The 27,931-nt window shown below is 41.6% G+C and overlaps 1 protein-coding gene and 1 long non-coding RNA gene across 5 annotated transcripts; one reads left to right on the forward strand and one right to left on the reverse strand.

The window, feature by feature from the left end:
- Nucleotides 1-3,437: 3,437 nt before the first annotated feature.
- Nucleotides 3,438-11,841, reverse strand: LOC122769279. The gene is made up of 3 exons (XR_006360419.1): nt 11,319-11,841; nt 4,308-4,425; nt 3,438-3,583 (listed from the first exon to the last, which is right to left on the reverse strand). It is a non-coding gene; the product is annotated as an uncharacterized LOC122769279 (long non-coding RNA).
- Nucleotides 11,842-16,523: 4,682 nt separating this feature from the next.
- tbx1 (T-box transcription factor 1) lies at nt 16,524-26,396 on the forward strand. Of its 4 annotated transcripts, none has more exons than XM_044025694.1 (8): nt 16,524-16,912; nt 18,079-18,469; nt 20,708-20,809; nt 21,506-21,677; nt 22,476-22,631; nt 23,488-23,555; nt 24,169-24,269; nt 25,418-26,396. In XM_044025694.1, exons 1-8 carry the CDS (start codon nt 16,729-16,731, stop codon nt 25,798-25,800), a joined length of 1,557 nt encoding a protein of 518 aa, XP_043881629.1. In that variant the 5' UTR covers nt 16,524-16,728; the 3' UTR covers nt 25,801-26,396. The 4 variants fall into 4 exon arrangements, with proteins under 4 accessions (XP_043881629.1, XP_043881630.1, XP_043881632.1 ...); XM_044025695.1 differs by having other exon boundaries at nt 25,421-26,396; XM_044025697.1 differs by having other exon boundaries at nt 18,130-18,469; nt 25,421-26,396.
- Nucleotides 26,397-27,931: the final 1,535 nt, after the last annotated feature.

Genomic DNA, 27,931 nt, shown 5'->3' on the forward strand with positions numbered 1-27,931 from the left:
GGAGTCTGGTGTATTTAGTGACCAGTGAGCCGCATCACAAACTCTGCCACTGTATTTAAGTGTATTTCTGTGCTCCAGTCATGGAGGAAGTACTGGGAAAAAAAACTTTTAATTAACTGATTCTAATGATTCAGTTACATTGAAAACAACTGCTTTACAAGTCACTGGTCACTCGTTAGTGTGTTGCGCGTAAAACAAAGTCACGGCAGTTTCATGCAGCCGTGCAGCGATGACTCCGCCCACGTTGAGGGAGGAACTATATTGTAATGGAAACACAACCAAACCGTGCAGAGGCGAGCTCAGACCATGTAGTGGAAACACGGCTTTATACTACATTCATACAGTCATTCAATCAGTTTGAGTGTTTTAATAAACAATTAAAACAAGTATTTTTGATTTTTCAGCGTCTTAAATGATTATAACTGGATGATTTTGGATTGTGGACAAAACAAGACATTTGAGAACATAGTCATTTCCAAGTTTGAGAAACATTGATCAATATTTTTCAACATTTTCTCATTTTATGGACAAAACAATTACTCGATTAAGGATATATATATATGTATATATACATATATATAGTTGCAGCCCTATATGCATGTATATATATACATGCATATATACATATACATATATACATATATATATATATATATATATAGTTAGTGGTGAGTTTGTGGACGCACATTTTTAGGCACATGTGTAGACACACATGCACGCACATATGTAAACACGAGTGCACTTGACTAGCTTTAGCCACATCTCACAGAGGTCTTATTGGTGTCTCTGTCGCTGGGTGGGCTGATTTTAAAGTGTCCCTCAGGTCTCATTCCAGGTAGGAAGACAGACTGGGGCCTGGAATCTCCCACCAGCTCCCCTGCTTTCCTAAACCCTCGACACACACACACACACACACACACACACACACACACACACACACACACTTTTAACTCCAACTTTCTCTCCATCCGTCCACTCAGCATCCATGTTTTCTCACACTGGCTCGAGCAGCCCCAACAGAACACCCCCCACCCCGAAAACCCGTCCTGTCCCCGACGAGCAGCCGCACATTCCAGCAGCACCCCCGCTTATTATTGGAGGGAATTTATAGGGCCATTTATTTAACTGGATCTGAATGACATTGGTTCTGGATGAGTGGAGGTAGGGCAAACTGCCGGGCCATGTGGTCCAGGCAAAACAGAACAGGGGATAAATCAACTGACAGGGAGGGAGCGGACGGGGGAGGTTTGGGGGACGGACAAGGAAATCGGGTAAATGTGAGACGGAAAGCCAGGGACAGCAGTGAAAAGACAGATATAATAAGCACTTGTACAGTTGTATCATAAAGGCTCGACTTAGACGCTGAAGGTTAAGACAAAACATGGCTGTGTAGGTTTTCGTCTGTGTACATCATACTCACATGGACACAAACCCAGTGACTGTGCAACGGCAAACATTCCAGGACGTCTGAACGCAAAGAGAGGAAGTACATTACATACCCAGGGGGATCTGTGTGTGTGTGGGTGTGAGAACAGACAGTCTGACAGGCAACAAGAAAACAAGAAGTGATGCTTTTAAACAATTGTCGCTCTGTGAGTGCGGGTCATTTCTGAAGTGGTTTAAAAAGAGCTTTAAAATGGCTGTGAAGAGGGAAGCAAAGATATCGCACATCAGCTCGAGATTAGTTATTTTTCACTTAACTCTTCCCCTAAAGCTGTAGGACTTCACTTAATGAGCAGTTAAGAGTTAAGAACAATTTGACCTATTTTATGTCACTATCCTGTAGGTGATTTCAAATCTCACACCTCAGGACACAGCTACAGTGTAGAAGTGATAAAGTGGTGACGCAAATCTTCCATCCCTTTAACACCTAATCCTCAAAATGTCCATCTGGACCTTTTTTTGCTTAATTTAACCATAAAAGGCGGAGAAAATGTCCTGTAACTAAGTGCTTTTGCCCATGTCTTTTCCAGAATAACTTCCAATATCTGGCAACAGTCGGCGTTCGTGTCATTTTCACAAATAAAAAAGAAGGATATTTAATTAGTTCTGTCAAACAAGCTGGTATTTTGTCTCTTCAAACACCGGCAAAGGGACGACAGACCCCACCAGGGATGTACATGTGCATCATATCGTGCACGGCCCACAATCAGCAAAGCAATGACATGTAATTATAATAATAATCCCAGGATTTGCTATCACCCTCTGTGCCACTCACTCATCAGCAGACTTAAATGAGTGCACCTGTTCAGTCTATTCAGCCAATCACATGGCAGCATGGACAAAAGGACAAGGGGAAAAGTGAAATTACAAATTTAAAAAAAATTAAACTACTAAATTACAGTAGCGTAAGTAATTGTAATTCATTACTTTCCCCCTCTGCTCAAGCGTTTGCTTCGTTCCCCTTGAAAACAATTAGAAATACAAATTTAAATGGGAATTATGGCAACTGTAATTACTGTATATGGACACGTTACCAACATCCTTATCAGATTTGATATGATATTGCTTCTGTTATTTACTGTGTATTTTTCTGTTATGTTGGCAGAGGCAGATATGAGGCTGGGATAGGGAGAGATATGTTCCTGTGTTTTGTTTAAACAAATGAGAAAACGTTCTATAAGTATTTAACAGTAATTAAACGCTTTGAGTCCGTGTTTGTTTCGATGTCGACATAAAGGGGAAAGACATGAGTGGGAATGTGATATTCCCAAATGTGAGGGACGATCAAAGTGCACATGACACGCATTAAAAGACCCAGACAGCATACTGACCTTCATCCATGGATGTAATAAGAGTTTCACTGCACATGCCAACACGTGATACGACCCCTCGTTGTACTTGAAAACAAACGTGATCCAATGCGCTCCCCGTGGAACGTTTTTCCTATTTTAAATTGGAATGAACAAGATGCGGAATAAAAGCCTTCAGAGGAAACCGGATCCCTGTTTACTCAGACCAGACTAATGCAAACACACACACACACACACATTGCACTAAGGGACTGTCATGACGGCTGTCACAAGTCACAGGTGGGGGTGAGGAGACGGGGGAGGAGTGTGTCCAAATAATCCCCTGCCTTCAAAGTAAAACCTGCTTTACCGACAGACACAAACATCCTGTAACCATAACAAACAGATAATCTGAATCAATGAGCATCATTTATTGACTAGCAGCAGTTTCCTGCATGGACGCGTTGATTAGAATGAATCATCTCATTATTTACTGGTTAACGACGGACTACGGGGTTGATTTATTTGTTTTGTTTGACTATAGATCACCAACAACACAGTTCCACACACACAATTTCTTCAGTTTTCTTCAGACAGATTAAATATTAGAACAATAATACATGTTTAAATTTACAAACACACATGCACAGAGTAACTAAATGGGAAGAGAGGGAGTGTGGTGTTCTCACCATTGAAAGCAGCAGCAGCAGCAGCAGCAGCAGCAGCAGAGTTCCCTGTGGACCCATTGCTGTTTACTCTTCTTATTTTGGTCAAGCTGACGGCTCTCTGTCCCAGTTAGAATGCAAACCCACTTCCTGTTTCAGCCCAGTGCCCCCACTCAACCAGAATACCTGAAAAAGGGAAACATGTAAAAGCTTTTTGGCATCATAAAATATAATAAAAAGAAGACTGTTTTGGACCTTTTCTATATTTGTGTTCAGCCGTGGCTGCCTCGTCTCATCTAATGTGATATATAGATACTTTATTTATACTAGATACTTTATTTATACTAGATTATTAAAAGTAAATAGTAAAAGTACTTATTCTATCACTCTCAACAGGTTGATAGTCATTTTAAAGGAAATTGTAAGGGTAAAAATGGATAATTAAATACAACCAAATATTCATTATCATACTTATGTGGAGATTTAAAGCTGCAGTCTTTGTGAACAGAAACAATGCAACTGTATTTGTTTGCTGCAAACAGGCTCCGTCAAGCAATACTATCAGACCTGACTGAGGGAGTGTTTACATGTACGAACGAACATGGCGCATATATTCGATAAAATTGCAAAATATGTATTCTTTGTGTTTTCAGTCAGTCGTCTCAGCCTCTCGATATAAACAAATCACTTCCTGTGTGCAGCGCGGGAACGCTGCTGGACGACACAAGTCCTAAAAACGCCGCTATAATGAGAAACACAGAGAGAGACGTGTGGAGACCTAATCAACACTGTGTGAAATCATTTGTCATGGATCATGAATGAATGTATGACGTTCACTGCAGGCCTGTAAAAGACATCTGTTTCCTAAACATTCAACGTTTTGTTTTTTTTCTTTTCTTATCCCACTCACTTTTCATTCTTGTTCCAACACATGTCAGAAGGTCCTCTGAGGTCCAGGCTCTCCAGCCTCTGGGATGCTGACCCAGGCCCTTCTGCGGTAGGCGAGTCCACCTGAAAGCATTCCTGCACTGGGGGGGGAAGGAGATAGCAGAAGAACTGGGGTGAAGTTTGAAGAAGAACCCACCACCACCACCCACGAAGGCCGCTACGCTCTCTGCTCTTCTGAAGGCCTCCTGCCTACTAATTTGCAGCAGTAAACAAGCGTCCGTGACATCAAAGTGTCGACACCAATGAGGCCTGACACGGGAATGGAACTCACGTTCAAGCATGTGTGCAGGTGTGTGTGTGTGAATGCACTTATGTGACAAAAATAAGTGTTTCTTCAGCTTCTTCAACACAGGTCGGTGACGTTTTTGCAACACAATTTTGATTTGAAAAATACTCAAAGTTTCAATTTTTTTCTTTTTAAATAAATCAATATTATCTTAAAAAAGAGGTCGAGTCCAAACAGCATCTATATCCACTTTCATAACACTAACCCGAGTGTGTATATCTGGATGCTTAAAGCATCCATCACTGTGAATGTGTGTATACATGTTTCTTTAGATGGGCCGCCACCCATGGAGACATGTCAGGTAAATATTTGGAGGGTGGAGGAGGAGGGCGGGCGTCCACAGAGAGGGCACATGCCCTCTGAAGCCGTCCATCCACTCCACGCAGGAGTGGACGCATCTGATATGGACGGAGACACCTGATCCTGCTATTAGGTCGCCTCTGAAGCTGAGCAACATCACGGCTTGCCCCAAACATCAACTTGAACCAAAGGGCCTCTCGCCAAATGACTCTGCACGTGTGTGTGCATATCAACAAACAGCTTAAAGGAGTTATATGTTAGATATGGTCAATATACCAACTTGCTGCAGACAATATTATATTCTCATTCGCAAACTCTACCTGGTTACGCAGCTCGTAGCGCTTCAGCACATGGGTTATGAGCAGAAAACTAAAAAACCTCAGTACACTTCTCAAAAAAGTCTTGACTAGAGGAGAAAAGTAAAACAAAGCACAGGTCTTCCATGGAGATGTGTTAAAATATAGACAGATAACCTACAGCCATGGTTAGCTCATGCTCTCTTACACTTTACTCGATGGGTATTTGACATATGTATACATTTTTTCGCTGTCTGTTAATGTCACTGTCTCATGTCGTGATAGTTACACACTGCCGTGACTCAGAGCAAACACACTTTCACTTCTAAGTAGATTAACCTCAAAGGTTCAGAGATTTTAAAAACATAAAACAGACAGTGGATGTTCTGAATTATAGAATGCATTCACCGTTTTATGCACTAAAGGTCGCCGTAGCACATATTTTACAGATTTACTACATAGAAGTTATCATCATGATAGCTGAGCTTGTCAGTATTAAGGAGTTGTGTAATTGTTTTCAGCCCCTTGTAATTCCTGCATGGACGTGCATGCATGAGCGTGCGTGTGTGTGTGTGTGTGTGTGTTGTGGAGGTTTGTTGTCATATGTCACTTGGACAGACAGGTGACGACAGATGCTTTTCTCACTCTGTTGTCAACAACAGCGCGCCGGCTGAGGGTTAAACATGGAGGAAGACATTGTACTGAGTATGTGGAGAACAACTCGGAGGATTCTACAGATTATCAGTGATGCGTCACTTTCATTTAAGAGGCTTCTGTTATGCAGGTCAGTAGATTTACAGCGTTTAAAAAAAGAAAAAAGAAAAAAGTCAGCTGTCCATCTGAGGAGTAAAAATGTCACCTCCTGCTGCGTTAGAGGAGCCGTGTGATTTATGTCATGGTACACAAATGCCCACCTCACCCCTGCGGTGCCAAGTGCTCTTTCACCAGAAAACCACACAGGGGAGCTACTGCTTTTTCCAAGGTCTGTAACAGAGACACGCACATACTGAGAGAAAAAGACACACACACACACACACTCACTGTGTCTCTCCAGCCAAACATTCCCTTCAATCAACCTGCTGCACAGGCTTCAGCACGGATCAGTGGTTGAGCTGGAAGCTAAAAAGGCAGTGATTTCTCAGCACAGCCAATAAATGAGCAACATTTTACGAGCATTCAAACCTAACATCTGTTGTTTTTTTGGCTTTTTTATTGTTATTATTAAAATTCCTCTCTGCTTGTTACATTAAGTTAAACTGTGACTAGGGATTGGCAATAAAACATTTTTCAAAATTAGTCACTATTAATAATCACAATACATGTCGGATCATTTAAGACGATGTTTTGCTCCTTAAACCACTTATTTGTGTTTCTAAAACTTCTTAAATTAAGGTTTTACCTCAAAAATTCAGTATATATGTCGAGTGTTTGTGGAATAAATAAAAATTTCATCAATATAATATAATGTTATTATAATGATAAATTATGCATTAATCTGTATATTTTGCCTAAGTACCATGTACACAGTTAGGTGTGTGGATATATATATATATATATATATATATGTATATACATATATACACACATTTATACATACATATATATATATATACACATATACATATATATACATATACACATATATATACATACACATACATATACACATATATACATACACATATGTATATATAAACATACATATATACATACATATACACACACACATATACACATATACACATATATATATATATATATATTTATATATATATATATATAACAAAATTGGAGTTGTACATTTTTCTAATTTCATTGTGATTATGGGGCTTTGTCTGGTAATACTGGCAGATACAAAGAAAAAGGGTGGATAAAAATGTAATTAAAAAATAAGTCTTTCCACCAAAGGGGTCTCTGGTGATGTCCAACCCTCTTCCTCTTAGTCATTTTGTAAACACAACTTGGTATCTAGGACGGTGATGTCAGATACGGTAAGAGACGGCACAGCAAGCGAGGACATGTTCTTTTAAATATCATTACATTGAGGCTGGCTGAAAATATGCCACTATGACAACACTCAAGATTAATGAGCTGAGGAATCAGACCCAAACACAAGAGCCATTTCTTTCCACATGCAGCTCGCTCTGGTGTTTGGGGCCTTTTTCTCAGTGCGAGCCGCATGGGAAGTCGCTCCATTTCTGCCCGTCAGTGTTGCTTAATTCATCTGTCAGAGAGTCCATCCATATTTTATGGTGCGGGACGGGACGATACGGGCATGTGGAATACCTGTATGCAAGCACGGGGCACAGTGGAGTCATGTCAGTGTAAATAAAGGTGTTCAAAATCCACAGCAAATATTGGTCAGTAAGTAAAAGTCAAGTCATTCAATGAAGAAAAAACTGAAGCAGGAATTTAAATGAGAAAACTTGCTTTTGGGGAACTGATTGTTCTGTGAATTTGTTCATTTATTGATTATAAAATATAATTCTGTGATTTACCCATTCATTTATTTGGTTGAAATTAAAAAAAATTAAGGTAGTACCACTACCAATTTAATCTTTCAATTATTTCATTATTAAAGAAAATGTACATTTACATGAAGGCCAAGTTTGTTTGTTTTTACTGAAGATCCACATGATTAATATGTGGATTAATATAATTTTGTTGTGTTTGAAAGTGTTTGAAAAAGTTAAATTTTAAGTTTTAAAAAAGTTGATCTAGTTCATTTTCCCCTTTTTTCGTTCATGTAAACAAATCATATACACACATAAATGAGTAAAGAGAGACAGAAAAGTAGAAAAACAAACAACAAAACAGAAAACTGTAAACATTATAAATCATAAAGGCCCATACCCGATATGATAAACATACATTACCAACTCGTCCTCCTCAAACAAACCCTGAAGATGGGGAAAAAAACAATAAAACAATGGCGGCCATAACTTATCAGAAACATGCTCCCTGTCATAGTTCTCTCTCTTTTTTAATAATGTGAGTAAAAATGTATGGAATAATATTTGAAGGAACTGGAATAAAAATATAAATCATATCAAACCCCCAAAGAATTCTTGTTACACGATATAAAAAAGAAGCAATATTTTAAATACAGCCAGAAATGTTTAAAACCTAACCTCGATGAAATAAACACAACTGATTGGAGTTTATAAATTATACTAATTACAATATAATCAAATAATCAAATTTCAAACAATGAAAAAAACACAGAAATCTTATCATTATTATGTGCTAAATGAATGGATTCCTTGAGTAAATCTTGTTGCTGCCTCAGTACAATAGGTGAGGGAACTTTTTCATGTAATCTCTGGACCTGTTGTTTTCTTTGGGCTCTCAAATGTTCCTCGCCACCTCCAGAGCAGGCTAATGGATGCAGATGGAGGAAGTGTTTGACATTATGGACACAGCAGTGCTTGTTTTAGAGGAGCTGGTCATGTGGTCTGCCCTCGCAGGCCACACAGTACCCCCTTAATGTGACCCAGACCCCCCAGCCAACTCCAGAGGGTTTCAGGAACTGTCCACTCTGGGGGAGCCGAGTGTCAGTTTAGCCCCCTCGTGAACACAAGTCAACATGCCTTAATCCCCCGATCACCTAAAGTTACACTTTTGGTCTGCAATTAGCCATCGAGCTGGATCTCCCCCACGCCCTACTGAGCTCCGTCTCCTCCGAGCTGGGGCTGTGTGGCCGGAGCGTGGAGCTGCACACGGGGAACCGGAGCTGCCGCTCGTGTTGCTGCTGGTTTCTGTGGCACAGTGCGGCTCCTGCCACATGGTCCCTCATCTCTCACTGTCACTGTGCTGGAGAGGAAGAGATCAAAACAAACATGTGGTGGCAGGGAGCGGCCGACATGATGAATCGCTGTAATCAGCGTGAGACGGCTCAACCCTCGCTCCGATTGGTGAAGGCTGTTCTTTTTTTTTCCGAGTGACTGAGTGACAAGGCCGACAAAATAAGATCTGTGACCTGAAGCGCAGCCGGAGACCCGAGATGTGGCTGATCCAAGCAAAGCCCCCACAAGTCCATTTTGCACTGACTTACGTTTACTTATATACTTTTTCTTTGCTGAGGAAATATTTCAAACATGGACGCTGCCTTGTTGGGCGCCACGTCCATTATCGACTGGCCCAGAGCCATGCCATCAGGGAGGATGGGGGTGCAAATTCCAGGCTTTGGTATCGGCTCCGTTCTGCACATTGTTTACCTCCTGTGTGACTTCCTGCTTCTTCATCATGGAAGAGGAGCACAGGAAGGCCCAATATTCCCCCACTCAACCCAAATCCCCTGTTCGCCCAAACAAAAAGCCACATTGTGGCTCATTTTCCTGTCTCCTCTGCTGTGCATTTCCAACCGGGGGGGTGTGGCAATAGCATTCCTCAAGGTCAAATCTCTGCACGCTTCTGATCCCCTAATTTCACTGTCTGGAGTTGGTGTCCAAGGGGGGGTGGGGTGGGGGGGGCAGCTCTCTAATGGACACGTTATGCACTTCCTGCTGTTGCTGAGAGGCCATCTTGATCCTGCTGTCACAGAATGGATTGCCGTGTTAAAACCCCACTAAACACCTTTGGCGTTTCAAATTGGGAGACTCATCATCGTGTTGCTGAACGCTGAGGTCGGAGCTTGGGCCAACCAAGCGACGACGGGAAGAAACGGGGGAAACGGCATTGTTAATTGGACGACAATGAAGTGTGTCTCTGAGGTGGCGATGTGTCCACTCTCTGCTTAGATATTTTCCCATCGAACCAAAACAACTTCAGCTGGCTGCGAGCCATCCCATGTCTTCTTACTATCCATTAAATTCGACATTTTTTAATCTGACAGAGCAAACATTTTGCCATGTTTTTCTCACCGGCTTCTCTTTTTACTTCTAGGTCAAAGCTGAAGGCCGGGGACTGTGGAACAGTGGAGTGCCAAGGTCGGTCCGGTCGTCGTACGTATGCATGCAACAGTCATTTGACTCCCAATCGCATTATCTGGTTTTTGTTTTGTTGGACGAACACGTTTACATTTATTATAAAAGTCTGGTTTTAGCTGAACGTTGAGCCCGACCACCCTGGGCCAACACAGTTATTAACTTCACCATGGGAGGGAGAGTAGTTAATGGGATATGCACATATGATCTCAAACACATGCACAGTGGTGCTGTTTTGAATGGCCTTTGATTACAGGTTTAAGGTTTAAGTTCATGAAAGCAGCAGGAGGAGGAGTCAACAACCCAGGGTGACTGTGGAGGGACAGATGGAGAGAGTGATCGCGGGGATGGAAGGATGGAAGGAGTTGGGGGGGTGTTGAGGCGCATGGAGCGCCGGTGGGAAGCGGGTCTCAGTCCTGAGCCCCCTCTGCCAGAAACAACAAGCAGGCCTTCTCATATTCAAATAAATACCAAGCCAGTGGGGAGCAGGGAGGGGCGGCAGATAAGGAGGGGGCGAGGGGGCCAACACCAGAGTCGAGGATGGCTTCTCTGCTACACTGAGGCCTATTTAGGATCACGGGTCAGGCCGAGAAGAGCAAAGCAGGCAGTGACAGATTCATAATGAGCGTAAGGCTCTGCCCTTGCATTTCATACCGGGCTTAAGACGTATTAGAGAAGACAAAGGCCGCGGACCCTGCTCGGGCAGAGGAAAGGCATTAATTAATTTGGGCAGATCACGGAGGCCCCCCCGGGCCCACATCAACGGTTCTTTGTGGCAGGAATGCCAGCTATTTACCGGCGCTGCAGAAGGGCTGCGGGGAGAGGCGAGGTGATGACGACTGGGGCGGCCGTGCAACAGATAGGAAAAGGATACTTTTCAAAAGCTAAAAGCTTCCCAGTTTTAAAACAAAGACGGGAGGGAAAGAGAAGAAGTGATTTTGAAAAGGGATCCGACTGCAGCAAACCCTCCCCACACCCCACCCTCCACCCGTCCTATGTCCTACACTGACATTCCAGGCTGTTTTTGCACTCTCTGTCTCCATGAGATTTCGACTCATAACACAAGCGTTCCACGCGGACAAACACGTGCATCGCCATTTCTTTCTGTTCTGATTCAACAAATACAAACATGAGACTGAATCTTATGGGAGGAACAGAGTGTTCACCTGGTTCTTCTTCACAGTGCTGCTTCAGGTGTAGCCGAGCTGCAGAGGAGAGGAGCGGGTCGAGGCCGCGCTGCATCAGCCGGGCAGCTCTGGGGGGCACAGTTGGCAGCTGTCGGCCTCATTCTTTAACTCAAGGGAAGACATGCAAGAGAGAGAGAGAGAGAGAGAGAGAAAGGAGCCTTCTTCCCAACATAAACAAATAATGGTGGCACACACATCTTCCCAGACATCTGCAAAAGGCAGGGAGAAAGTGATAATTGCACTTTTTTTTTGTCTCTTTTTATTTGGAGAAAAAGCAGCTGTGTGAAGTCGTCAAACCTCAAAATTCAAAACAATTCCGAATCAAAATGTGTCCGCGTTGAATAAAAAGACAAACATCCCATAAACTGGTCCTTTTTCATGCAGGTACTGGATCTGGATGTTGCTTGAGATTCTTTTTAGGGTCACTGTTTTCCCAATTTTAACAAAAGATTCATGAAAAGTCTGCTTTTACTTTGTAAAATAATATTAGGCATTATAGAATTTAATTAAATATAATAAATAAAATAAGCCAGAGATGGTAAAACAAAATTTGCTCTTGTCACAATTATATAGTGAATTTGCTTGCGATGGTTTGCCATCTTTAAAAAGGTGGGTCAAAAGGTTTGGGGGGAAAAAAACTAGTGCAATTAAAAATATAATTCCAGGAAAAAATCTATTAGATCTTTTCATATGAATAATATGAAGTCAACACTCATTTTTTCCCACAGTGTTTTCTGAATGTGGGAATACATGATGGAATTTACCCGAGACAGACACCAGGGAATCATGATTTTCACCTTTGCTCGGCCATTGTGTTCATGTCCATTGTGTTTTTATGTCCATGATGACCCTAAAATAAAAGAGAGAACAGGGCTGAACAGGAAAAGTGCATTTATATGCCAACAAGGAAATGTGGTTTGGGCTTATTTATTTTATCTTCTTCTTTAGCTTGAGAAAAGGTGGAAATCCCTGTAATATTATTACAACAAAGCATTCTGAGCCACACAGGGGTCACAAAGCTACCAGGTGAAAATCCCTGTAACATTTAACAAGAATTGAACAATATATAATATTATTTTAACACGCCCTTTATGACTGGAAGCACAAGAGTCACTGTGTCAATGTAAAATATGATATCATATGAAGTGATTTTGTTGCATTAGATGTGATTGTATTGAAACACGTTGAGGGATTAGTGCACTGTGGTCGCCTTTACGCACGAGTGGAGACTTAATGAATGATGTGCATCTGCAAACACCTGTGACACAATGTGAACACAGTTCCCGTGCGGGATTTACAAGCCGCCCTGCAGTAAACACCAAATACACGCACTTTTGACTGAAATATAAAAAAAATCATACCATCAAGCAAGGCCAGAGGGAGGGGGAAAAAAAATCCAAATATCCACCAAACCACGCAGTGACAGATGTAGAAATTAAATTATAAATAAGGGAAAATAAATAATGAAAGAAATCAGTTGAAATGTTTGGACGTTTTTAATGAAAAACGCCAATTATATAGTGTTTGTGCTGATGTGGATTTCGCATTCCGGGAAAAGAGGTGGATTTTCTTCTCTTTTTTTTGCTTGGCGGAGCGAATGAAGACAAACACACATTTAGTCAGCCGACAAATTCAGAGCTGCTGCTGCTGCTGTAAGACCGTTTGCACCTGCATTTATTTTAAAGCTTTTCACAAATATCTAAAGACAGTGGAGTTCATATTATCCTACACTAAATACACAATGATACACATATCAGATGATTTAATGATACAGAACAAGAGAGTCATACTACTACTACTATACTATGTTTCATTATTTTATGATAGAAATAACTTGCCTTTATAATCAATATTGATCTTTATACTCCACCAATGTATGTTTGTCAATAAAACACAATTATGGCTTTTAAATAAAGGTATTTTTTCGCGCGGGTAAATGCACAAAATAAACAATGTTTTTACAGGTGATAAAATAAAATAAAAAATCCCATAAGTTGTAATTAATTGAAATTAATTTAATTGGTTTATGTTTATTTTAATTTCTATTCAAAATTCACAGAAACGAAAGTCCTTTCGATCATAAAGGAGAGTCCCTGAATTTTGAATTAAGTATGGCTCGTGTCCTTGATGAAAACATGATTTTAATTGACTTTTTTGTTTGTTTCAGAGCCAATATTCACACGTGCTGAATCAAAGACATCAAAATAAGCTTGTATCAGTAGCTCCAAAATCTGAAATAATAAAAGTAGCGTTTCTGGAAGCTTTTTTTTCCCTTTCAGCTCATAATTTAAGGACAGTATAGTTTTGAAATGCGCCTCAATTTTCCACACACATTTGTATTTGTATGAATTTCATGGATTTCGGTGAGCGGCCGGAGGTCCTACAGATGACTGAACACTTCCTCCTGACCTGCATCTCTCCGTGCGTTTCCTAAAGCCCCGCGGAGAGAGCGGACACCCCGGGCTCTCTGCTGTCAGCGGTCAACTGCTCACTTCCTCTCCTCCACACTCAGGGATTTAGAGCAATATTTAGATAGGATAAGGTTTTATACTTGGAGCGCGTCGCCTCGGTCCACATAACTTGAGGTGAACGGGAAAAACAATTGTTTTTTATATACATATATATATATTTAGAATGTGTGATTTATTATCTGTAAAATGATGTTAACTTGTCATTACTATGTTTTATCAGACCGAATATGGCACCGAGACTCTCGTTAAATTAACTGTCTCCTTAACACATGCGTAAAGTGTGTGTGCGTGTGTGTTTGTGTCCAACAAGGTTCTTCCAGATACACCGATGGCACAACAGCAATTTACGAGATCCGTGCTGCGTGGGGGGGAGGGGGTTGGTGATATGTCATGAAACCAGGACACACGAGACATCACATATACGTGTGCGTCTTAGCGCACGAGGAACCATAAGGCATTGTGATGTTATTGTGATTATTCTAATTTTCTTTTTTATTCCTGTGCGTAAAATCGCGTGCCAAATGGCACATGCGCTCTGTATTTTTGTCCCCGATACCTTACAGTGTCTGTTACTGTACATCTTACTATGCACAATGGTTCAGGGATAAAAGGCGATAAATTAAGCACTAGAAAGACCAAGTGAAAGATGTGTATTTACATTATTCTTTGTGAAAATTTTAAATCGAATCACGTAGAATTTGATAAGAAAACTCCAAAAATAATGCATTTAACACGGAAAGCAATGGCTCTATAAAGACAACTCATATTTTAACGGCTGTTATTTCAAAGAAAAAACACGGATGTTATTGTGAAAATGTCTAAATGTTGCAAGTAAGCAGTATTAAATGTTGATCCTAAAGTCTGACACACGCTGAACACAAACAGTATGAAATGTGCTATAATAAATAAGCTTGTTGCTGGATATCACTGTATTGTTAAATTAAATCATTATTATTATAATAATAAAATCATCGAATTTCGCTGCTGACGATGCTTGCATGAGATGTGACTGTGCGTCCGCGCTCTGCCGGAGCCCACAGTGGGTGAATATGGAGAAACAGGCTGCTCACACTTTGCCTTAATTGTAGCTGTCAGGTTTGGAGCGCATGTGTTTACACTCTTCAGAAACGGCACACGTGGCTCTGTGGAGCAGTAAAAATCAAAAGGTGTGCGCCCATGACGCGCAGTGAAACTGAAAATGGTTCTCTATAAACTATACGCAGTGGTTTTAACTGGACAGCTGATAAAATGTGCATGGTTTCATTTATGGAGACTGCGGCTACACACATTGCTTATTTTATCGTGTGAACCATCACTTGTTCACTTGAAAATGTTTCAAAATAAAGGGCATTCGTGTTGTTGTGAGTTTTGTTACGCAATGATTGCAGTGAAAAATAATAGATTTTTAATTCCATTGAGTCAAACAGCTTTTTCCTGCCATGTGTCAGCTGCACGTTCAGTCTTTTTATACTGAGAAGCGCAGGGGTGAGTGTTTTTGGCCGCTCCTGAGGCCTACGAGATCATTCCAACACAGACTCATCCCAGTTTCATCTGCCCTGCATTTTGTCTGTTATCACCTTAGTATTTACAAAGGAGGCTTCCGACTTGGCATTGATGAAGTGAGGCATCATATCTGATTTTAAAAAAGGGTTGGAGGAACACATCATCAGAGCGCACGTGTATGTGTACTATCCATCTATCTATCTATCTATCTATCTATCTCAACACAGTGGTTTATTTACGCTCTCTCCCTCCCACAGCGGAACACCCAAAACAAACAGGACTTAATCCTCTAACTGCTTTATCCCATTAGAACCCCGCTGCTGCTTTCACACGTATTCCATTGACTCTAGTGTAAATTAAAAGACTCGATCCGGCCGCTCTGTCACAACACAATCACAGTCTGGATCAGCTGAGAGCTAACGAGGCGGAGAGGTCAAGTCCAGCTCGGGCCTCGGGTGCCACGTGCAGTGTTTATCCGGCTTTAGGACAGCGGACGCAGGGGAATCAGAGAGAGGGATGTGTGTATCCAAACAGTGGCGCGTATACAACTGTAAAAACAAGTGTCGTTTCTTAGATGTAGTGACACATCTGCCATGGCTCACTTCTTTTAACTTGCATTTCCATTTGATTTAAAATCATCGTCCATGTGTCTGCACGTGTGTGACAACCTGTTGCTACACTGAGTGAGAAAAGTGACATTTTCACACTGAGCTGGTGCGTAAAATACAGTGACTCTGGGACAGAATGGCTCTATCTGCAGCTTGTGCAGCTAAAATATGCACACACATGTATACCGTGTATATATAGACCCGTAATTTACTGGAAAAGTGGCGCACATTGAAGCCGGACATTACAGTGACGTTGGAGAGTTGAATTCAAATGACTGACTGACGGGGTCTTATTGGAATAAAACATCCCGTGCAGAGCGCACACACAGTTTTTTCCCCTCCTGCTGGTGCAGGGGGAGGCGTGGATCTTGCTCACTTTTGACATTCTCGTTGCTGTAGTAGCTTCTCCTCAAGGCAGGACTCAGATGACACCTCCCCGCCACAGACCTGAGGAGAAACAAGGGAACTCTCCTTCTCTTTCTCTCCCTCGCGTGTGTCTTCTACGCGGATGAATCATGTTTTGACACCGGGACGTGTTTAGAGGCTCACCAGATGAACTAAAACACGGGAGAGTCTTCCTCACATTTAATCGTGGGAACACTTTTTTAGAGCAAATCGCCCCAGACTCTCGCACCCACCGAGCGCCGGTGGCGGAATGTGAAAACCTCCTTTTTGGCGCATGTTCCTCTCCATTGTGCGCTGCCTTCTCCTGCTTTCTGTGCGACTAGAAAGCGGAGGAGAAGGAGGAGGAGGAGGAGGAGAAGGAGAAGGAGGAGGGACGGATATTCCCGACCCGATCTTTCGCCTATGGACGACGACGGTCCCCTCTCTCCAAAGGCGAACGCTTTCAGTATTGCCTCTCTGATTTCGGCTGCAGAGCGAGCAGGAAACGCTGCGTTTGACAAACAGAGAACCGGCCTAGACAAGCCAGACCTGCATAACCACAGTTCCTTTAAAATGCACTACAGCACTGTGACGCGGGAAATGGAAGGTAAACTGTTTGTTGATGCCCATGTAGAGCTGCTGTAGCATGTGCACATCACAGCTGAAATTACGCGCAACAGCGCGCACAAATGGGTGCGTTGTTTTGAATGCATGGATGCAAGTTAAGAGCAAAAAAGAATGAAACTAATTGTGGCTCGGTTGTCCAAAAATAACACAAATTCGGTCATGATCATAACCAGCAGAGAGTCTGCAGAGCAGCCACAGTGGAAAAGAAAAAAAATCCCCATTCCAAACCCAAAGCGTTGCTCAGAGTCAAGTTTAATTCTTAGAAAGGATTAGATACATTTGACAACGAGGCTAAAACAGACCATAATAGGCACATGTAACACGGAGGAGGGCGCGCATCCGTCCGTCCATCCATTCCACATGGGGCCTCTATTTGTCCAATAACGAGAACGCAACAGTCACCTGCAGCTGCCTGTTTGTTTGTTCATGCAAATCAGTGAGTGTTTACCTTGTAAAACCGTATCCACTGCGTTCCGCCGCTCACATCCTCTATTGTTTGTAAACGGGGCTGATGATGTGGGCGATACCATTATCCAGAAGTTAAATGAAGTGCCGGAAAGCCCATTTAAAAATAAATAAATAAAAGGACCGCACTTCTCTGTCAATCAGTCCCCGCGTCCCAAGGCGAGGAAAAGGCGCATTACCTGCAGCTCCTTATCTAAATAGAAATAAGAACCAGTTTTATCGCAAAGGGGAGGCCCTCTGCGACAGATAAGAGAGGAGACGGGGTTAACACACACACTCATACACACACTCACACCTACACACAACAGCAGCAGCAGCGGCAGCGGCAGGAGCAACAGGCTCAGAGCGCAAAGCTAAAACTTCACCACAGGCTCGTTTCAAGCACTAGATCAGAGACTCTGCGGTACTTTTGGAAACTTTTCGGACGTTTACTTTAGTTTTTAGATCAGACAGAGTGTGTTTGTGTGTAGCGCGCTCGCAGTGGATGCATTAACCTCAGGGATTAACGAAGAACCGAGACGGAAACTTTGCTTAAACCGAATCGGGTGCGTTTTGCGCCTGACAACTCACTGGGAGCTCGCCGAACCCTGCGTCATTTATTTTTGTCTCACTATCTGTGTTTAAAGTGTGAGGCATTTTAAGTAAATCAAGTCTTTTTTTTTATTTTTGGGATGATTTCAGCCATATCCAGTCCGTGGCTGACGCAGCTGTCCCATTTTTGCGATGTTGCAGCCTTCACGACGAGCAGCCTGAACAGCCTCAACACGCCGGGGGGCTACCACCTCTCTCCGTCCCCCGGGGACCCGTACAGCCAACATGAGACCCACTTCGAGCCGTGCCCGGCCGCCCAGCACAACTACAACTACCCGGGCTCCAACCCGGGCCCGGCGCCGCCGAGCGACAGCGGGACTCCCAACTGCTCGTCGTCGTCCTCCAGCTCCACACCGAACAGCAAAGCCATCGTGAAGAAGAACCCGAAGGTGGCCAACATTAACGTCCAGCTGGAGATGAAAGCTTTATGGGACGAGTTTAATCAGCTGGGCACCGAGATGATCGTCACCAAGGCGGGCAGGTGAGCAGGACGCGTGACGCATATGTGGGAATATGATTTTAATATAATGCAGCAGCAGCTAATATCACTGATATTACAGAAAGTTTTTATTCTCCTAATTTAAGTTTCTTTCTTTAAAATTAAGAGTTAATTATTTATATATAAACACGTACGTTAAAGGACTACATTTGTATATGAACATTTAATTTAATTGCAAACAAGTTCATGTAAACAAGTATTTTTTTGGTATATTTTTCTTTTGGTCTTCTTAATGGACTGACTTTATTTCGCCAATCGACCATTATTTTGTAATAATTTTTTCCACTCTTTATTAATAGTTGACCAAAAAAGAGCAACTGTAGACAAAAGATGCTTTTCCTGTATATGCAGCACACTTTTACACCCTTAACCTGTGAGAGATAAACACGCAAGCAGGACAATGCAAATCTACACAGAAATAGAACATACAAATCAAGTGTTTAACACACACACACACACTCATAAGAAGCAGTGTTATTATGGTTATGTTGTCATACATTCAGTGTCGCAATACTAAAGTCTTGATTCTTTATGTCATATATACAGCCCTGAATTCCAGTACTTGCGTAAGCCCAATTTGTAATTAGGAGTAGCTGCTGTTGTTTCTTTATATAGCACGTTTTTTGCTGCACACACACACACACACACACACAGAAAGGAGTCCTGCACATGTAAATAGTTTCATTATCAACTTTAAACGGACAAACATGAATGTTTGTGTTGCTGTAAAGTGGCTATATACACACACAAGACCTGGATCAGTGCATGTGTTATTAAAAAAATATGCAAACTTTTACAGGGGATTATTGTAAAACAAAAATAATAATAATAATGATCACATTTGGCTATACATTAAGGTGTGTGATTGTGCAGTTTTATAGATCCAGTAAATATAATGTTAAGTGCAATATTAGTGTTTTTTTTAATTATTATTGTATATTATGTTTTAATTATTAATAATGCAGTTATTGAAAAAAATAAATCTGAATATTTGTGATGCAACGAGAGCTGATTTTATCAAGCCTTTTAAATGAATCCTTATTATTATTATTGCAAAAATAATTCAACTTTTTAATTTATTTTGCCCAAAGTTTGACCCTGACTCCAGTGCAGCCCATCAAATATCTCACTTACACTAAGCAACCCACTAAATACATACACGTGTGTAACTTTCTCTGCCATGCAGACGCGTAAAATCATTGATTTAAGTCACAAAAAAGTCACGCAGGGCTGCTGAGGGCGTGCGCACGCGGGAGAAAGCAGAGGTGCAGCGGAGCACTTTAACACTTTACCAGCTCCTTCAGCCTCACCAAGCCACAACACTGACGTTAATTGAGCGTTGATTTTTTTCAGGATCCCTTTCACTGACTCGGCAGGATTACTCAACTTTCAGCTGATGTTGTTGGGGGATATGGATCTGCCTAAACAGTAACCTAAACCTGGAGGAGGAGGAGGAGGGGGGGAAGAAAAACACATGTTTGTGTGCGTGGCCACATACCGAGCCGCTGCTTTTTAACAATCAAAGTGGATCCATTAGGGGGGAAAAACAATAGAAACTATTCTTAATTAATTGATAGATGTCAAAAATAAATCAGCAAGCAAAAATAACTGCCTTCATTATCATACTGGCCATTTACCCTCCTGCATCCTCGCGTATGCGTCAAATAACGCAAAAAATTAAGTCCATGAGCGCGTGTGTTATTTCCACTCCGCGCGCGCGTATATGCGTAGGCCTCCGTGTGTCTGGATTCCATCAGAGAAGCTGAAGAAAACGAAATGAAAGCCCCAGTTTGCCAGACGTTACAAGCGCGGAGTGAAAAGACAACAAAGCCAAAAAAAAAGCTCCAGTCAGATCAGTGGGAGCTTTATCTGGTTACGCACGGGCTCAATCGCGTCATTTCCAATAATGTGAAGCCTCTGTCATGTTGAAGCCTCCAGCTCAGGCCACACTTCGAAACTGTGCAGACACCAGAGCTGGATACAGTGTGAACATGCTGGCTTTGAATAATAATAATAATAATAGTAACTATTAGAATAATACTTTAGCAGATTAATTTGTTGGCTCCTCTGACTTATTTAAAATAATCCAAACAACACACACACACACGATCCAGATTTGTTTTTAGACAATATGACACAGAAATAGCAGCAGCAGCAGAGGACATCATTTAAAGCCTAAATGTAACCGTCGCTTTGTGTTTTCTGTTCTTTTCTTTGCAGGAGAATGTTTCCAACTTTCCAAGTGAAAATATTTGGGATGGATCCCATGGCAGACTACATGCTCCTCATGGACTTCCTGCCTGTAGACGACAAGCGTTACAGGTTGGTCTAACTCGTGTGGACACCTCTTGCACGAGACGCACCTCACATGTGTCTCTGCGGGACAGTAAAACGTTGCACTCGTTCGTTGGTTTTCACTGATGCGCACAAGCCACATCTTTGCGCAGTTAAATTCCAACAGCAGGAGGGGGAAAAAATGTCACCATAAATACAAAAACCCTTTTAAAAATAAATCCAGTCACTTGTGGGCAATGATTACCTTCAATTAAATAACGTCCTTAGTCCCAAACACCGGGAAATGAACAGTGGCACAGTTAGTAAACTTTTGTTTTTAACATATAGGAATATAAAAAATATAGCAAATAAATAAATAAAAATTAACATTACATACAATAAATAATAAGAACACATATAGTGTAAACAGTGTAGGGCGTTGCACATAAGATATACGGCATTAATATGAATGATGCATTTGTGAGATAGTGCCATTTTATAACTTTTCGTTTCTTATCCTCAGTGTGTGACTTTTCATGTATTTATTTGGTTATTTTATGAAAGTTTCTGAGTAATATTCCTCTACGAGTGTTGAACTCATGCATTTTTGTTGTTCCCGTTCCTGCGTAAACTCACAGTCAAATTCCTTACACGTGCGTTCATACTTGGACAATGAATTCTAAATACTGGAAGCTCGTGTCTTACCTCTAGTTTTCTTTAACCCCCGCACTCTGATCCTTGCAGGTACGCTTTCCACAGCTCGTCGTGGCTGGTGGCGGGTAAAGCCGACCCCGCCACACCGGGCCGGGTCCACTATCACCCGGACTCTCCGGCCAAAGGCGCGCAGTGGATGAAGCAGATCGTCTCTTTCGACAAACTCAAACTCACCAACAACCTGTTGGATGACAACGGACATGTAAGTACAGTAACACACAGCTAGTTAAAAAGGCCTGATATTTCATTTGTATCACATTTTTATTTAAACCACTGCGTAAATAATGATATAAACTGCAGAGAATCACAGTGAAATGTAAATAGTACAAACTCTCCATTTAAAGATTTAAAGAGTCTGCAGAGGCTGAGCCTCCACTGATTGATACAAGTTATTACACTTTAATTATTTTTTAAATCTATAATGAGATGTTTCCAAAAGTCTATTTTTCACTGTACGACAGGCTTTACTCCAGAAATGACGGCAAGGAAGTGGAATATTTCACCGCTGGAAATAAACTCACTCCCTTTGCCCGAGAGTTTCCGTGATCGTGTGTCACTTCATTAGCTGTGATGGAAATTTAAAAAAGAAAAGAAAAATGGAACTCTTTATAGTGTAAATTAAGAGTAGCCTACGCACACAACTGCAGCAAACAACTTCGATTAGTGCTTTTAAATGACAAGTGTTGTAATCAGCCACATTAAAAAGGCGTAAAACTGAACTATTACAGATTAACATGCAATAAAACAGAAGCACCAGGTTCTTTCTGCATTTAAATCATTAACATGCTCCTTTATTGGAAATGAGAAGCGACAAAAACGTTCTCGTTTGAGCTGTGAATGATATAAATGTATACAAGGCTTTGTTTTATTTTACTTATAATTATTTTCATTTCTTTTAAAAAATAATAAAGAAATGTTGAATTGCGCGCCTCGAGACCTTTGCTACAATGATGGATGATAATTGCGCGTGAGTGCTGATAAACACTTTTGCCTGTTCCAGATCATTCTGAACTCCATGCACCGCTACCAGCCCAGATTCCACGTCGTCTACGTGGACCCGCGCAAGGACAGCGAGAAATACGCAGAGGAGAATTACAAGACCTTCGTGTTCGAGGAAACCCGCTTCACCGCGGTCACAGCGTACCAGAACCACCGGGTAAGAACAACACGTCACCCATTTAAAATAAATACACATCTGTGTGAAGTACACTTTTTAAAAATGACACGAGTTTATATTAATATAAGGTTTTAAATAAAAAATAAACAGATACACTGAAATATTTCGTTTTTTAAAATGTTACTGATGATGAAAATGTTATATAAAAATATTTGATTTCATTATTTATAATGATTTGTGTTCCTATGGTGCCGTGCGTAAAAATGGTGCGTGCGCTCTTTGCGCACAGCTTTTGGTTCCCCTCTCGTTTTCCCTTTGCTCTGTTTTTCATCAGTTTATGCTGCGTCTGTTTAGATTCACAAACACACACACACACACACACCAGTGCGTGCGTGGGTTATTCAGAGAAAAAAAAAATAATATTCAGCTCCCATCAGCAGCTCACGAGTGATGGTGAAAAGTCAGTTGCAGTTTATTCCCGCGAGCAGGAAACAAGTGTTCCTTTTCATTTTACATCATGTTACAGGAGGTAATTGTTTTATAAAGATTGCAGCTACAGTGGGTGAAGTGTCACTTCCCTTAATAACAACACTTGTAAAATAAATGTTGAGGATGAATAAGGTGATTTTTTTTTAGTTTGAGGCTGGATTGTGCTATGCTATGATCCAAAGAATGAGACTGTGTGCAGCTGTCAGTGTGGAAATCATCACTGTTCATAACAAGACAAGCGTTGAATCAACTGTCAGTTACATAAATGAACTTTGTTTTGAATACCACACTGCAGTGAGTTGAAGGCACAGTCTCAAACAACAGAGCTCGGACTACTTCCAATCACTGCTCTCCTCCCAGTGCATGCAGCACTTATGTTAACATGATATTATGCTCTTCATTTCAGATCACACAGCTGAAGATAGCCAGCAACCCTTTCGCAAAGGGCTTCAGGGACTGTGACCCAGAGGACTGGTGAGTGTTTACATCACAGAAGAAAACAGTAATGTAGTCTTATGATGTAAAAGAAAAAACTTGACATCAGCGCTCGAGAGCATTTTTTGCAAAACAGTTTTTCCTGTTTGCTTTATTATCCCTCACATGTAGCAGATGGGTGGAGTTTGTCACACACAAAAAAAGGAATACAATGAGCTGCCCAATGTTTCATCATCACTATTATGTTTGAAAGTCAGTCATTGGTGGTTTTATGACACTGACAAATTACCAGGCACGGTCTAATTGTCACAAGTGGGACAATAAGACAGCTGAAACCTTGTCCAAATGCATTTATCCAGCTCTTAAAATGTCTTTTTTTTCCATTATCACACAAACTAAAGCAGTAGCATTCAAGTTTACGGGGATTTCCTGGTTATTTTTACATGAAACAGGCCAATGTGAATTGTGTGAAAGGTCGCTTCACATTTCAGTCACAGCAAAGTGCAGCCACGTCAACGTGTGAATGCTCATTACACGTGTCAGTGTAAACTCTTTTTTAAAATGCATTTGTCAATTTAATACATAATAAAGAATATGTGCCCTTGACATTCATTAAATGGGTATGTAACTGAATCCATTCTCTCTGCTCCAGGCCCAGGAATCACAGGCCAGGCTCGCTGCCAATAATGAGTGCCTTTGCCAGAACAAGAAACCCAATGTCATCTCCACCTCAGCAGAACGGCACAGAGAAAGGTCTGCGGCTCGCTCTGTGTTTCATTTCACAACACTCACGCACGCTATCAAACATGTTGTAAAATATTCACAAGCTTTTTCTTAAGTCTTTAATTCAAACGTGTGGTCTCAGGCTAATCTACGCGACTTTTAAGTTAACCTCATCTATCAATATCAAAAAACATTCTGATACTATTTTACAACAAAGGAAAAAGCTGCAATGAAAACAAGAGCTGATGATGAATTGATTTATTTGTTTTTTAATCCATGTCATGTTCCTTAATTATACTCGGGCTGCACCGCGCCCATTAGAAGCTTTAGAGAGAATCTAATCCGACCTAGTTTTAATTATACTAAGACTAATTCTGACAAGTTATACCATGGCTATGAAATACTAATATTATTACTAACACACAACTAGTAACAACAATACCTTAAAAGCCTTTGAACCAACTACATCTTTTAAATAAAATAATAATGTAATATTTAATATAATTTAAGACTAATACTAATAATACTTTTTACTACTACTACTAGTAGTAATGATAATATCAACAATACCCAAATTATGACATGGCCATAACATGCTTTAAAATAATTTGAATGAAATTGAAATTATTTGTAATAATAATAGTTTATATTTATTGCTTACAGACCAGTATTTATATATTAGCAGATCATTATTATTTACACTTTCAGTACAGCTTCTTACTATGTAGTGATTTTTATCATTATTATTATTACATTAATAAGTGCAGTGTGAACTGTTGCTGGCTCCCACCCCCTAACACACTGGTGTCGGTACATGTCATAACATACTGCAGCACAACTGATCACACACACACACACACACACACACACACACACACACACACACACACACACACACACACACACACACACACACACACACACACACACACACACACACACACACACACACACACACACACACACACACACACACACACACACACACACACACACACACACACACACACACACACACACACACACACACACACACACACACACACACACACACACACACACACACACACACACACACACACACACACACACACACACACACACACACACACTGCTGAGGCCAAGCATTCCCATGTCGCCTGTCACTGACCGTCCTCATGTCTCTTCCTCCTCCACAGAAGACAGTCGGAGGGAATACGAGCGAGACCCCAGCGGCACGCCCATACACGCCGACCCAGCTCACCAGCTGATGTCCCGCGTCCTCAGCCCCGCCCTGCCCGTCCCGGGAGGCCTCCACGCCGTCCCACTCACCAGTGGTCGACCCAGCCCTCCCCACGACCTCCGCTCAGACCCCCACGCGATTCCCCCCGACACCCTGCACCACCACCCGTACAAGTACCCCACCACGTACGAACACTACCTGGGGGCCAAGACCAGGCCGTCACCTTACCCTTTACCCGGCATCAGAGGACACACGTACCATCACCACATGAACCCAGCGACAGCTAACATGTACTCAGCCACCAGCGGCCCCTCTAACTATGACTACGGGCCCAGATAATGACTGTTGTCCACCTCAACCAACAGTACACAGCACTGTGGGAATGGAAAAAGAAACACAGCACAGCACAGCTCTGTTAATCTGGCTGATGCAACCAGTGGTGCGTTCACAGCCTGAATCTCCTCCGCTGGATAAACCCTGGCGTATTTATTCACAAGGGAAACGCATCTTTGGGGTGAACATGGACATCTAAAAAGGGTCTGATTTGACCTTTGAACCCCCAAGTGACAACAGCTCTACATCAGAGCGCCTCTCACCTGAGCGGTGCAGACATTGAGCCAGCAGTGACGCGGCAGAAATGCAGGACCTCTCCTTAACTCAGACTATACCTTGATCACAGACTGGAACTTCTTCTTTTTTTTTGGTTTTTCGTTTTCTGTGTTGGATGCACTTTTTGATTTGCCTTGTTTTTATTGCTTTCAAAAAAGCCATATGTTATGTAGTCCATCATCAACCTTCTAGGTAGACGAGATGTTTGCATGTTGAGCTCATCGAGAGAGAGAGACAGGGAGAGGGTGTCGAAACACATCAAATGTTTTTGTTTGAGGGAAGAAAAAATAAACAAATACGAGATCTGATGGAGGAACATTCTGAAACTTTTGAGCCGCTCTGAGAAGCTTGCACCATGGCACTGACTTGCAGCAATACAAAGTAAATAAATGAAGCAGAATGACTGTTCTGTATCTGTAAAATAAACATTAAATTCTTGTAATTCATAAAAAGAGACGTTCTTTGTGCAAATCTTCCATTCAGTGTCCCAGCTGCTGCTGCTGCTGCTGCAGCTGCACCACAGAGGAGGAAGGCTTATATAAAAAGTCGTACCTCGCAGATATTATTGTTGAGGTTTCTCCAGATTTGCTGTGTTGAAACGGGGTGAGGCGTCCGCAGTCTTCTGCAGTCGGGACCTGGAAGCTGTCGAAAACATTAAACTGCGCTGCAGGACCAATGTGGAAATCTGCATCTGGTTTTATGAAACAAAAAAAAGAACACACATGCACAAACAAAAATAAGTCAGTGACCATATTTCCTGCTTCTACACACTGTGGAGAATTTTGAGACCGTTCACCATCTTGAAAAATTAGCTTTGACGACCCAAAGCTGAGGTGACAGTTTTTCTGTGTCTTATTTCAGTTCAGTCCAGCTCAGAAGTGTGATTGTCCCTCAAAGGGAACTGTGTGTTGCAGTTGACAGTACAAAAACAATTCAAGAAACGCAATAAATAAGGACACAGGACAATTTATCTGCTCGGAGTCATAAGTAACAACAGCTGTTAAAACGAAATCAAACATTAATATTTATCCTGTGTTAAAATATTCATTATAGACATGATGTTAATGTGGAAATCAATCAGTGAAACAATCATTTCCCTTCCCTGAAAATATCAATAACATGTCATGACACAGACTGAGGGAACGGACAGCGCTTACATTTCCCTTCTCCCCCCCAAAAGGATATCATTGCTCATGTTTAATGGGACAGTTGGCTGATATTTTAAGAATGTCTATCTGTGCAGCCATTTCCATCTTCTATTTGAAGTCCTATGAGGAATGCTTTGTTGTCGTGGTTCATCTAGTTTTTTTTGGGGGGGGGTTAGAGGGGGGTCCTGCTCTGGGATTTGTGCCTGTCACGATACAAAAGGGAAACACAAGCTAATGATTCATTTCAATAATGTACTTTCCCTCCTTGAACCCAGCTGCAACTGGACAGAGAGCAGGCGGGAAGCGACGCCTGAGGCTGCTCGACCTCTGACTGTTTAATGGCTTGTAAAGGCGTCAAAGGTTAAATAACGTGTCCATGCATTTAAAGGCAGACTAATTGGCGGTGTCATTTTTTTGGTTTGTTTGCTCAATGATGAAAACTTTGGCTGGTAATTTAACAACAGAGTGACAACTAAATAACTCATTAATAATGCTAATTAGGCTAATCATGTCAATTAGGTAAATATGTTTATATCAAAAGGTGCCCAAGAATCAACTGCTCTGAAGCTGGATGTAATGGTTCTGCTGCCTCCCCGCCGAGCTGGAGCTTATGGTGCGAAGGTAACAAGTGGAAAAGTAGGTTCAAAAGGTGATACTGAGACTAATTATAGGTTTCACAACACACAGGACACACACACACACACAGGATTTCA

The sequence above is a fragment of the Solea senegalensis genome, linkage group LG5 (assembly GCF_019176455.1).
Source record: "Solea senegalensis isolate Sse05_10M linkage group LG5, IFAPA_SoseM_1, whole genome shotgun sequence".
In the NCBI taxonomy this organism is placed as follows: domain Eukaryota; kingdom Metazoa; phylum Chordata; class Actinopteri; order Pleuronectiformes; family Soleidae; genus Solea; species Solea senegalensis.

Coding starts and splice junctions, on each gene's coding strand:
- tbx1 (XM_044025694.1), top strand. CDS start 16,729: ATGGACGACGACGGTCCCCTCTCTCCAAAGGCGAACGCTTTCAGTATT. Junction 18,470..20,707: donor ATCGTCACCAAGGCGGGCAG/GTGAGCAGGACG, acceptor TTTTCTTTGCAG/GAGAATGTTTCCAACTTTCC. Junction 24,270..25,417: donor GCAGAACGGCACAGAGAAAG/GTCTGCGGCTCG, acceptor CCTCCTCCACAG/AAGACAGTCGGAGGGAATAC.